This window comes from Lepidochelys kempii, chromosome 10 (assembly GCF_965140285.1).
Source record: "Lepidochelys kempii isolate rLepKem1 chromosome 10, rLepKem1.hap1, whole genome shotgun sequence".
Lineage (NCBI taxonomy): Eukaryota > Metazoa > Chordata > Testudines > Cheloniidae > Lepidochelys > Lepidochelys kempii.
Window position 1 is genome coordinate 37,959,660 of NC_136389.1, and position 12,571 is coordinate 37,972,230.

Genomic DNA, 12,571 nt, shown 5'->3' on the forward strand with positions numbered 1-12,571 from the left:
TAATAAGAAAAGCGAAAAAGGAGTTTGAAGAACAGCTAGCCAAAAACTCAAAAGGTAATAAAATGTTTTTTAAGTACATCAGAAGCAGAAAGCCTGCTAAACAACCAATGGGGCCCCTGGACGATTGAGATACAAAAGGAGCATTTAAAGATGATAAAGTCATTGCAGAGAAACTAAATGAATTCTTTGCTTCAGTCTTCATGGCTGAGGATGTTAAGGAGATTCCCAAACCTGAGCCGTCTTTTGTAGGTGACAAATCTCAGAAATTGTCACAGATTGAAGTGACACTGGAGGAGGTTTTGGAATTAATTGAGAAACTTAACAGTAACATGTCACCGGGACCAGATGGCATTCACCCAAGAGTTCTGAAAGAACTCAAAGGTGAAATTGCGGAACTATTAACTATGGTTTGTAACCTGTCCTTTAAATCAGCTACTGTACCCAGTGACTGGAAGATAGCTAATGTAACGCCAATATTTAAGGAGGGCTCTAGAGGTGATCCTGGCAATTACAGACCGGTAAGTCTAACGTCAGTACCGGGCAAATTAGTTGAAACAATGGTAAAGAATAAAATTGTCAGACACATAGAAGAACATAAATTGTTGCGCAAAAAGGGAGATTTTTTGTAAAGGGAGATCATGTCTTACTAATCTATTAGAGTTCTTTGAGGGGGTCAACAAACATGGGGACAAGGGGGATCCAGTGGACATAGTGTACTTAGATTTCCAGAAAGCCTTTGACAAGGTCCCTCACCAAAGGCTCTTACATAAATTAAGTTGTCATGGGATAAGAGGGAAGATTCTTTCATGGATTGAGAACTGGTTAAAAGACAGGGAACAAAGGGTAGGAAGAAATGGTAAATTTTCAGAATGGGGAGCAGTAACTAGTGGTGTTCTCCAAGGGTCAGCCCTAGGACCAATCCTATTCAACCTAAAATGATCTGGAGAAAGGGGTAAACAGTGAGGTGGCAAAGTTTTCAGATGATACTAAACTGCTCAAGATAGTTAAGATCAAAGCAGACTGTAAAGAACTTCAAAAAGATCTCACAAAAATAAGTGATTGGGCTATAAAATGGCAAATTAAATTTAATGTGGATAAATGTAAAGTAATGCAAATTGGAAAAAATAATCCCAATTATAAATACAATATGATGGCGGCTAATTTAGCTACAACTAATCAGGAGAAAGATCTTGGAGTCATCGTGGATAGTTCTCTGAAGACGTCCACTCAGTGTGCAGCGTCGGTCAAAAAAGCCAACAGGATGTTAGGAATCATTAAAAAAGGGATAGAGAATAAGATGGAGAATATCTTATTGCCCTTATATAAATCCATGGTGCGGCCACATCTTGAATACTGCGTACAGATGTGGTGCCCTCATCTCAAAAAAGATATACTGGCATTAGAAAAGGTTCAGAAAAGAGCAACTAAAATAAGTAGGGGTTTGGAACGGTCCCATCTGAGGAGAGATTAAAGACACTAGGACTTTTCGGCTTGGAAAAGAGAAGACTAAGGGGGGATATGATAGAGGTATATAAAATCTTGAGTGGTGTGGAGAAAGTGAATAAGGAAAAGTTATTTACATGTTCCCATAATATAAGAACTAGGGGCCACCAAATGAAATTAATGGGTAGCAGGTTTAAAACAAATAAAAGGAAGTTCTTCTTCACTCAGCGCACAGTCAACCTGTGGAACTCCTTGCCTGAGGAGGTTGTGAAGACTAGGGCTATAACAGGGTTTAAAAGAGAACTGGATAAATTCATGGAGGTTAAGTCCATTAATGGCTATTAGCCAGGATGTGTAAGGAATGATGTCCCTAGCCTCTGTTTGTCAGAGGGTGGAGATGGATGGCAGGAGAGAGATCACTTGATCATTACCTGTTAGGTTCACTCCCTCTGGGGCACCTGGCATTGGCCACTGTCGGTAGACAGGATACTGGGCTGGATGGACCTTTGGTCTAACCCAGTATGGGCATTCTTATGTTCTTACGTTGCAACCTTCTAGCAAGAGTATTAATGGTTTTATCTGACTTCTCTGTGTATATGCCATGAGACATAACAGGGAGGCATCAATGAAATCTGCTTCTCCTTGCTCTTGGCTTGTCACTTTGCTCTGCCTAAAGTGTCCTTTTGCTCACCAGTTTATCCCCCACTGTTTTCAGATCAGCAATTGCCATTTATCAGGAATGCCCCATCTGTTAGACGTGGCTCCAGCGCTGTGGCAGTGTACAACAGCCGTCAAGCAAGAATTCCTGTTGACATGATGGTGAATCTAGAGAACCTGGTGGATGCTGTGGTGTACACATGGGAATCTAGCACAGGCAAAGGACAGCTGAACCGCCTCGGCCCATCGCACTTTGTGCCCTGTGCGGAGGAGAGGTGACGTATTTTCTGGCTTCAAACATGTTATGAGCCTTCCATTTTAAAAGTCTCCAGGTTTTCTGTGCCTGGAGGCTCCGGCTGGCAGAAGATGGAGCTGCAAGAGCCTTGAGCATTCTACCTTAATACCCTCCAAACAGGAAAGTAATGAGAATTGTAGAACTGAACAGGATGATACAATGGAGAATGTAGTATAAGGAACAATAATGCTCTACCAGGTGTAACCTGATGTCTTTCCTCCCTTAGAATAAAAAAACATGATGAGAATGAAGTCATATATATACTGATTCAAAGCAGAATGAAGCCATAAGTCTCGACCATGCTCAAACTGCACTTATGATATAGCAAATAATAATGGAAAGCAAACTGTTAAAGAAATGAAAGTAAAGTAAAATGATTCTCAAACATCAACCCCTGATGAACAAGTTCTCTAAAACTTAATAGAAAAGAAACCAATAGGATTATTTAGTAATTAAGTAAAATTTTCTATCTTTAAGAGTAATTTCTATAGAATCTCATCTCTGCTATAGAATTCTATAGACTGGGCTTAGAATTTTATACACAAGTATCCTATTCTTGATTTTAAAATGTTGTAGTTTTTTTTTTTCATAAGGGATATTTGTTGCATCATATGGAAGAACACAAATCATTGTAAAACTCAGAAAATAATTATCAGCTTTGGCTCTTCCCAAACCCATTGAAGTAGTTCTTAAATTTCAGCCAAAAAGTGGGTAAACTCCCACTTCTTGTTCATTGAAATGCTTTGCTGCTTATGTATTTGTCAAGGAAAAAGGAGATGCTTTAGAAAAGTGGCACTGAAGTCCTCTGCCTCTTGAAGGGTGTGTCTGAGCCACTGGCCATCAGCCTGCCAGGCCTTTCTGAGGCACTTGTTTGTAACTTAGTTATCTGGTTGACTTCCTGACAATAATATCTGGCTTGCACTGCTTCTCTTTGTGGTAGAAAAACATTCTTTTTCATCCTGGGGAGAATAGACATGCAATGTTGCCAAGCCTTGCAGTTTTGTTCTGAGTCTCTGAGTGGGGGTGAGCATGAATGTGAGAGTGTGTAAAAGTTTCTAGTCCTGGGGGGTGTAGAGAAACAGTTGACCCCTAAAGGCTCAGAAAACACTCCAGACAGCAAATGATCACTCCAAAATGAAGGTGTTTTTTGAATAATCTCATTATTTTTTAACACTGGAGGTTGGCCATATTGGGGTTGTTACCTCACTTCCAACCAGAATCAAGCTGTCAAAAGCCAAATAGCCTTCCCTATGGCCAGAGACTCTCAAATATTCTGTTCCCCATCAGGGTCAAAGCAATTAGTTAATCCTGTCTCTGGGACACCTGCAAAAGCTGATTAAAACACCTTCCACAAACATGCCTATCCTAGCAAGCCATCCGCCATCTTGGATGAGCCTCCCTCATTGGCAGAAGCTGGAATTCTGAAGGGGAGGCTGTGGCTTGAGTGTCTTAAAGAAGCCCTTGAAATGCTATATTAGTGAGACTTGACTCATTTCTCTTCGGGACAGGCCAGTGTCTCTGAGCCGCTGCTCCTGCTGTGATGTGAGTGCTGCGCTGGCGTATGCCATCTCAGACCCTACACCTGGCTGGGAGAACAGCTGCCCCCTGAAGTCATTTGCTGTGGATCTTGACATGTGCCTGCTGACACCCAGTAAGAGGAGCTATCATCTCATGTGGTGTGGGGTTGGGGAGAGGCCTGGACTGATTTGAGGGGAAATACTTTTGCTGAGTGTCCCTCCTGATATGGACCAGACGGTGTGGAGAATGAATGCATTAGCATGAATGGACTAACAAGGGATGTGAAGGGTAACAAGAAGGGTTTCTACAGGTATGTTAGCAACAAGAAGGTGGTCAGGGAAAGTGTGGGACCCTCACTGAATGGGGGAGGCAACATAGTGACAGATGATGTGGAAAAAGGTGAAGTACTCAATGCTTTTTTTGCCTTGGTCTTCACAGACAAGGTCAGCTCCCAGACTGCTGCACTGGGCAACACAGTATGGGGACGAGGTGAGCAACCCTCAGTGGTGAAAGAACAGGTTAAGGACTATTTAGAAAAGCTGGACATGCACAAGTCCATGGGTCCAGCGCTAATGCATCCAAGGGTGCTGAGGGAGTTGGCTGATCTGATTGCAGAGCCATTGGCCTTTATCTCTGAAAATTCGTGGTGATCAGGGGAGGTCCTGGATGATTGGAAAAAGGCAAATATAGTGTCCATATTTTAAAAAGGGAAGAAAGAGAACCCAGGGAACTACAGACTGGTCAGCCTCACTTCAGTCCCCAGCAAAATCATGCAGCAGGTCCTCAAGGAATCCATTTGAAGCACTTGGAGGAGAGGAAGGTGATCAGGAACAGTCAACATGGATTCACCAAGGGCAAGTCATGCCTGAACAACCTGATTGCCTTCTATGATGAGATAACTGGCTCTGTGGATATGGGGAAAACGGTGGATGTGATATATCTTGACTTTAGCAAAGCTTTTGATAATGTCTCCCACAGTATTCTTGCCAGAAAGTTAAAGAAGTATGAATTGGATGAATGGACTATAAGGTGGATAGAAAGCTGCCTAGATTGTCGGGCTCAATGGGTAGTGATCAATGGCTCGATGTCTAGTTGACAACTGATATCAAGCGGAGTGCCCCTGGGGCCAGTTTTAGTCAATATCTTTATTAATGATCTGGATGATGGGATTAATTGCACCCTCAGCAAGTTCACAGATGACACTAAGCTGGGGGGAGAGGTAGAAACACTGGAGAGTAGGGATAGGGTCCAGAGCAACCTAGACAAATTGGAAGATTGGGCCAAAAGAAATCTGATGAGGTTCAACAAGGACAAATGCAGAGTCCTGCACTTAGGAAGGAAGAATCCCATGCACCGCTACAGGCTGGGGAACCGACTGGCTAAGCAGCAGTTCTGCAGAAAAGGACCTGGGGATTACAGTGGATGAGAAGCTGGATATGAGTTAGCAGTGTGCCCTTGTTGCCAAGAAGGCCAACGGCATATTGGGCTGTATTAGTAAGAGCATTCCCAGCAGATCGAGGGAAGTGATTATTCCCCTCTATTCAGCACTGGTGAGGCCACACCTGGAGTATTGCATCCAGTTTTGGTCCCCCCACTACAGAAGGGATGTGGACAAATTGAGAGAGTCCAGCGGAGGTCAACAAAATGATTAGGGGGCTGGGGCACATGATTTACGAGGAGAGGCTGAGGGAACTAGGGTTATTTAGTCTGCAGAAGAGAAGAAGGAGGGGGATTTGATAGTCTCAAGTTGCAGTGGGGGAGATTTAGGTTGGATATTGGGAAAGACTTTTTCAGTGGGAGGGTAATGAAACACTGGAATGCATTACCTGGGGAGGTGGTGGAATCTCCTTCCTTAGAAGTTTTTAAGGTCAGGCTTGACAAAGCCCTGGCTGGGATGATTTAACTGGGGATCGGTCCTGCTTTGAGCAGGGGGTTGGACTAGATGACCTCCTGAGGTCCCTTCCAACCCTGATATTCTATGATTCTATGAAGAGTGAGGGGGGGATTTGATAGCAGCCTTCAACTACCTGAAAGGGGGTTCCAAAGAGGATGGAGCTAGGTTATCATCAGTGGTGACAGATGACAGAACAAGAAGCAATGGTCTCAAGTTGCAGTGGGGGAGGTCTAGGTTGGCTATTAGGAAACACTATTTCACTAGGAGGGAAGTGAAGCACTGGAATGGGTTACCTAGGGAGGTGGTGAAATCTCCATCCTTAGAGGTTTTTAAGGCCTGGCTTGACAAAGCCCTGGCTGGGATTTAGCTGGGGTTGCTCCTGCTTTGATCAGGAAGGGATTGGACTAGATGACCTCCTGAGGCCTCTTCCAACCCTAATGTTCTAATTTTCTATGATTAGTGCACCGTGCCAGCATGGACTGTGATGCACTAAGAGATGAGGTGGGGGTTCATGCTGGTGATGGGGCCCCATGCCACTTGGCCCCTGGGAGTGTCAGTCCTGTCACTGGTGGGGTGGTGTTGATAGGCAGGGCAAGGTATTTAATTCCAGGCACCTCTCTAATCAGCACTCTGTGGAAAGGCCATTTGCTTTTCAGCAATGACAGGAAATCCCCCGTCATGTCTCTCTAGTGATAACTGGGGTATAGTCAGGGGCACCAAAAGCAAACCACCCTGTCCCAGCTCAGCAGGTCTAACTGCTGCAACAGGAACAAAGTGTTTGACGTAACCCTAACCCCTCAGAGGTTGGCGACAGCGCATAGGAGAGTGTCCTACAGCTCTGCTGCAAGAGACTTGTCAGGAACTGGACTATGTTCAATGGATTTCCATGTCTCTGGCTCATTGTGGTGCCTCTCACCCGGCCAAATAATCCATTATTTCAGCAGAGTCTTAGCCAGAGCCTGCTTGGGGAATGGGTGGAACTGCTTCCCCCTGGCTGTGGTCAGACAGCTGCCTCAGTCCATCAGCCCATTGGGGAGCACGGCTTTCCCCTTCCCCTATCTTGTGCAGTATTTCCAGGCTAGGAAGCTTGGGACTGGAGTTCTAATCCCCTTGTCTTGTCTTGTTTCATTGCCACTAGCACCTAGGTTACCATGGGGTTAGGGAGAATTCGGTAAAGCTGGCGTACAAGTCTATGGAAAACCAGAAAAGAGGCCCACATACAGGCAGAAATATCAGATATTCCTATAAATTAGAAACCTCCTAGGGGAAAGGGAGTGAAGCTCCTTATGAATCTTGGCATGAGCCCAGCCATTTGTGGTGACACGCGACTGTAAATCCACATCAACATCTCTGCTATGTCTGGCCTGTAGAAAATCCAACTCTCATCCCAGTCCCTGAATTCAGTGGATCCATAAACGCCATGGACAAACTCAGGCCAATACGAGGAGGGTGGAATCCCCTCACAACTGCTCTGCCATTTTGTCCTCTTCACCCTCTAACTGTGGCTAGTTCCAGGACCTCCCATCCAAGTAGTAACCAGCCCCAACCCGGCCCAAGGATGAGATCAGTGGGGTAGGAGATAGCTCAGTGGTTTGAGCATTGGCCTGCTAAACTGAGAGTTGTGAGCTCAATCCTTGAGGGGGGCCATTTAGGGATCTGGGGCAAAAATTGGGGATTGGTCCTGCTTTGAGCAGGGGGTTGGACTAGATGACCTCCTGAGGTCCCTTCCAACCCTGATTCTGTATGATTCTATGAAGATGGGATGCTTTCAGGGTTGTATGGCTGTAGACTAATGGCCAGGGCCAGCTTCATTTTAATAACATCTCCCCTTCCTCCCCTAGATTGCTCTATGTGGACCCCAAACCCTGAGAGGGTGCTTGACAGCATAGAGAAGGTATTAACGAAATCCATAGAGGAAAACTGTACCTGCGGTGTCTCCCAGTTCTATCTACACGGTCAGTACCAAACCCAACCACCTTTACCAAAATCCACCTCATATTGCCCTTCCCCTGTTCCCAACCCCAGTGCAGCCCAGCCGACATACTCTTACTGAAATAAGGAGGATGCGGCACTTTTATGTTCCTGGTGTGTGGAGAGCGATGAACGGGCAGCCATTGGTGATAAAGGAAATGGTCCCTTCCCAAACCACATGCTTCACTTAGAGGCCTCTTGCATTGGCAGTCTGAGGGAATTCCTGAGTGTGACACATTAGGAGGGTCTGACCAACAGGAGGTAGGTGGCAAAGGAAGTGGCAAGAGGCAGGATCTACCATTAGGGAGAGGAACATGAGGGAGGAGGAGTATCTGATGTGAGTTTCTCATAACCGAGAAATGGCCAGTGCTGCAGGGAGGATGGGGAAAACTAGTCTCCTTCCTTCCTGCCATGCCGCAGGAAGCGCAGGGAGAGTACCAGCACCTCGCAGGAGGTCTGCAAAGTGACCTGCCATTTGTGGCCAGCTCCCACCGACTCTAATAGCAGTAAAGCACTGCTACTTGTGCCTTGGGAAACACTCCTGCTCCTAGCTGGTTAGCCTGGAACAGGTATTTTGATATCAGGCTTTTGCCAAATGCCTTCTCTGAACTTTGGCTGGGATTTGGCCAAAGCATCAACCTGAAGCCAATTTTTTGGTACAACCCCCTCTTGGAGTGTCAGCCCAGAGTTCCGTGCATGGTAAAGCTCATCAAAACTGTGGTGAATGTTAATGCAATGTAACCAGGAGAGGGGGCATTCAAAAATCTGTGTTGAATGACTCCCTAAACAAGCATCATACATGAGCAGAAATGGTCCTATAGACTCTATCCCATTGAGGAGTTCATGAAATAAATTCAAAGGCCTAAATGTTCAGAAGAAAAATCACTTTGGGTGCCCTCCTTGAAACATCTTAAAGGGGCCTAATTTCCAGATGGTAGGTGCTCAGCACTTTCTGGAAATCAGTCCCCGTGAAGGCTTCAGGGACTGGGCCTCCCCTTAACAGAGGCACTCAGTTACTTGTCACATCTGAACAGGTAGGCCACACCAGCTCTGGAGACACGTAAGAACTATTGCTTTTTAGGAAGTGAATTGCTCATATTTTATTTTGTAAAGCTGGTAACTTGGAAGCTACTTTCTATCCATGTCTGTTTATCAAGCTGTATCCCTATTGGCCTTTCTACATTGAACCAAGCAGAGAGGGCTTAAAATTGAGCTCGGAATGGGAACCTGATTATGGCCTGGCCTAGCACCTCTCCAGAATGAAATCTGAGATGGGCTGATGGGAGGTAGTGCCCTGATGGAGCTGGGGGCCAGGATTTGCGTTTGCAGCACACTGGTTTGGATTTGATGGTGGTGAAATCTCATGAATTTTTGAACTGAGATAGAATTTTGCTGATTTATGGGGGTGGGGAGGAAAAAGGCAGCCCATCCAAACTGAACCAGAATCTCTTTTCTTCCTTGCCTCCCAGCAGAGCTCAACTTCACCTGCACAGACTCCATGTTGCAGCTTTCAGGTCAGGTGTGGGCTAAGTCACCAGAGCAGCAGCATTTAATCCTAAACTGGCACAGGGACTTCACCGCCAGCCCTCATCCCTTTTCCGTGGATGGGAGAGTACTTAAAACAAACAAACAGTGTGTCGCTCCGGACAACGCAGTGTCAACGTCACAGAGTGGCTGTGAGTAAAGGGAAAACTGGCACAATGATTCACCCACAAGCTCGAGTGCTCTGGATCTAGAATGCTAGCTCTGTAAAATATCCATGGTGGATATTCTACAGAGCTGGCATTGAATGGGGGAGGGGGGTGATCTAAAGCAGGTGACATCTAGACCCTCGACCCCACAAACTGGTCTGGTAGAAGCCAATGGGGCCTGGCCTGAGGGAAGTAAGAAGATACAGCTTCTCTGAAGTTAAAGGTGACATGCTAGTCCTGTCACTTCTGTAGTAGTCTTGCAATGTGCAGAACTGAAAAAGACCATGTCTTTTCAGAAAGCAGTGTGATGGATTGCATGCCTTGCTGGAAGGCACTCTGCTACCCTGACCATGGGCACGGTATAAGGCCCTGAATAGAATACAAAGGCCTTGCTAGGATACAAAATTAGTCACAACCCGCACTGTCTAACCTGCAGTGAGTTCACATTCAGCAAACCCTAGCCTCAGGCAGCCAAAGCAGCCCAATAGCCCTGCAGCCAGTGGCATGCACTCCGAAGAGCACAATCAATGACCCTCCCTCCGCTTGGAACGTTGTCCTGTTTGGTGATGGCACAGCAACGCTTCATTGTAGCCCTCGGGATACGCCCGATCTTACAGGATTCAAAATGGGGGGAGGGCTCCATATGGGGCTGTACCACCACGTCTTTTGCCCGCAGCACCCCAGTAAAACAATACACCGCCCAGGACCAACAGCAATTCAAAGTGAGTTACAGTTAAAACAATAATGCTGTGTAGTGAGTTTTTTCCAGGGACTTGAGCCCAGTGAGGTGGAAAGACAGGGCTGTATACGTCACTGATGCGTTCACTATAAGGAACCTTGCTCTCCTGAAGTGCAGTATCTTCTAGATGAGCAATACCTTACATAATTCAGCCAAGTCTCTACCTGTCTCCCCTTCTTTTCCCACAGCCTCCTTCCAAGCCTGGAAAATAGCCCTCTCTGTCCTGGGATCTATCCTGCTCACACTCACACTAGTCGCTGTAGCCATCTCTTACTTCAAAAGGTAAGAAACAATCATGTCTGCCCATTGCCTTATGTACCGGGGGAGCCTCGAGTGACTCCTTCCCTACCCCATCATACGCCAATGATCCTGCCATTAGTGTGGGGCTTAATGCTCTACCCAAAGACCTGTGCACTCTACAAGAGGCTGGACATAAATTGAGTGGTGGGGATCCCCTGGTGCAGCAGACTACAGCTCCTCCATCAGTTTCAGGTTATCTTGTAATGGAGGGTTTCCAGGAATTCAGTATATGATCAGTGTAAAGAATACCATGAGTGCCATATTAAACTCAGTCTGTTTTCTCCTGCTCGGAATGCTTGTACTGATAACTTCTGCCATTATGTTTTGGCCAGGGGAAGCTGGAGGGCCTGGTGACGGTAGTGAAGTGTGGGGGCTCCTGGCGACGGTAGTGAAGTGTGGGGGCTCCTGGCACCTGGGGTTGGGGTGGGGACTCTCTTAGCACTAGGGAGGAGCTGCCTCTTCTCCCTTGAAGGGCAGGAGAGATGTGACTTCCCACTTTGGGGGACTGACGCTAACAACTAGTTCCCGTCTCTGGCTACTGCCAAGAGTCTCAGTCTCCCTGTTTCAGAATGGTAGCTGTGTTAGTCTGTATTGGCAAAAACATCTTCCTGTTGTTAGTGTGGTATCACTGATAGACAGGTTCTTGGATGGCTTTGCTGATGTTATCCACATTGAAAGCTCTGAAAAATAGTGTATTTTAAACACTATTTGTAACTAGAGCAGAGAAGTTCTTTTCTCACTAACTCTTCCCCATTTGTTCAAATATTTTTATTTTGTATTTTTGACAGGACACCATCTAATCAATTTTACTTTCTCCCAATCTACCATGGGCTGAAAAAATACTTAAATCTGAATAAGGAAGGAGAAAAACCCTTTAACATTTCTTTAAAAAGGAATTTTAGATATAGCCTTAAAAAATAATTCCTAAAAAATTAGTCAGATACATACTCAACTTGAATATCTTGAAACTAATAATGTTATATGCATTGCTGTTAGAAGGCCTCAGAGTTAACATTCATAAGCTGAATGGGGATAGTGGATACCTCTGAGCTTTGTCTGCAGACTTAGGAGAACAATGGTGTCCACTAGTTGCATTTAATTCATAGTTGGAAGGTTGTCAGCATAACTATAAGGACTAGGAGGGTTTTTTTTAAATGAAGATTTGGGTTAGCTTTTACAGTAATTCTAAAGCCAGGGCAACAGAATTGCTGAACATGAGACCCTGACTGTATTAGGCTGCATGCTTAGGGGCTCTCTCTTTATCTACCCTCTATGAAGGAGCAAAGCAACTAACCTTCTCGCATTTTCACATGTTTTTTAGACACTCTCTGAATTACACCACCATTGAAATGAATGACTGCAGACAGATGGCAGCAGACTTCTAACTCTTCCAGGAAAAACGTCATTGGCAAGATCTATTATTCTAGGGGTGGGTGGGGCTTGCATCTCAAGGTGAGTGAGATGTCTGTCCAGTATCCTCCCTGACACTAGGATTGTTGCATAGACCCACTCTACAGCGAGAATATAATTTTAAATGTGAAGTGCCTGGATTATTTTTTAAACTGTGAGTGGTCTACAACTGACTAAAAGATTTAAGAAATGGACTCTGTGAGGATTTCTTCTCGCCAAAGCTTGTGGTGGATGGCGAACTTGAAAGGCCCCAAGTTGCAGCAGGATGGCTGTCCCCATTGTGGATGGGCTGCTAGACTGAGGTGAGAAGAAGACAATAGTGTTCCCTAGTCTTCTCTCAAGACAGATTTGGTGCCAGTGGTAAATCAAGTGATGGCAGCTTGCAGGGGCATGGGAATTGTCCCAGGCTCTAGGCAGCTGGGGAAAAGATTAACAGAAGGACAGACTAGTTTATCCTGGAAGTTGAGTCCAGTTCTTATTCAGCCTGATTGCTGCTGTACATGTGAGTAAAATGTGTTACTCCAGTGGATAAACAATCTTCCTTAATCTTTTCTGTTCCAAGCTCATGTTGGATGCTCTAGGCCTTTCAAAGGCCCTGCCATTCTGATGACAGTATAGCAGGGGCCAGAGGTTTACAAGCCTAAATGCTATTA

General features: G+C 45.5%; 2 protein-coding genes across 6 annotated transcripts in view; one reads left to right on the forward strand and one right to left on the reverse strand.

The window, feature by feature from the left end:
• The window catches only part of LOC140918467 (uncharacterized), a 33,147-nt gene extending 20,768 nt beyond the window's left edge, over positions 1 to 12,379 (forward strand). For 4 of the 5 annotated variants that reach the window (XM_073362925.2, XM_073362927.2, XM_073362926.2 and 1 more), the window contains 6 exons: positions 2,159 to 2,375; positions 3,904 to 4,046; positions 7,649 to 7,762; positions 9,248 to 9,454; positions 10,397 to 10,490; positions 11,830 to 12,379. In XM_073362925.2, the coding sequence (XP_073219026.1) occupies positions 2,159 to 2,375; positions 3,904 to 4,046; positions 7,649 to 7,762; positions 9,248 to 9,454; positions 10,397 to 10,490; positions 11,830 to 11,893 (839 nt within the window). In that variant the 3' untranslated portion in view covers positions 11,894 to 12,379. The remainder of the gene's footprint in view (positions 1 to 2,158; positions 2,376 to 3,903; positions 4,047 to 7,648; positions 7,763 to 9,247; positions 9,455 to 10,396; positions 10,491 to 11,829) is intronic. The other variant, XM_073362929.2, reaches the window with a different exon arrangement.
• The window catches only part of LOC140918468 (uncharacterized), an 85,906-nt gene that overhangs the window by 23,611 nt on the left and 49,724 nt on the right, over positions 1 to 12,571 (reverse strand). The window lies entirely within an intron of this gene.